The 377-nt window shown below is 78.2% G+C and overlaps 1 protein-coding gene across 1 annotated transcript; it reads right to left on the bottom strand.

Moving 5' to 3' along the window:
* Nucleotides 1-18: 18 nt before the first annotated feature.
* LOC121351031 (mitochondrial cardiolipin hydrolase-like) lies at nucleotides 19-374 on the bottom strand (the record flags this gene model as incomplete). The annotated part of the gene is made up of 1 exon (XM_041462867.1): nucleotides 19-374. A coding segment is annotated over one exon (356 nt), but the record flags the coding sequence as incomplete, so codon positions are not given.
* Nucleotides 375-377: the final 3 nt, after the last annotated feature.

Consider the following 377-nt stretch of genomic DNA (forward strand, 5'->3'; position numbering starts at 1 on the left):
CGCAGCGCGGCTCGGTGCCCGCAGCGCTCACCCGCGTGGCGCAGGCGGCCGATCTGGGAGCCGTGCAGCCCCATGTACTGCGCGTCCGTCACCAGGCGGACGCGGACCCCGCGGCGGTGCAGGAGCTGCACGGCTCGGGCGAGCTGCGGGCAGGAGAAGGAGAACAGGCAGAGGTCGAGCGAGCGGCGGGCGGAGAGGAGGCGGCGCACCAGGCGGCTCAGGGCGGTGTCGCCGCTCGGCAGCGGGCACGGGCAGGGCCGGGCGGGCGCTCCGGGCTCGGCCGCCTCGGCCAGCAGCGCTTCGATGCAGCAGGGCCGCGAGGGGAAGAACAGCACCTCCCGCACGGGCCGGGCCCGCCGCCAGGCCGCCACCGCCAG

The sequence above is a fragment of the Pyrgilauda ruficollis genome, unplaced genomic scaffold (genome assembly GCF_017590135.1).
Source record: "Pyrgilauda ruficollis isolate IOZ18807 unplaced genomic scaffold, ASM1759013v1 scaffold16065, whole genome shotgun sequence".
In the NCBI taxonomy this organism is placed as follows: Eukaryota; Metazoa; Chordata; class Aves; order Passeriformes; family Passeridae; genus Pyrgilauda; species Pyrgilauda ruficollis.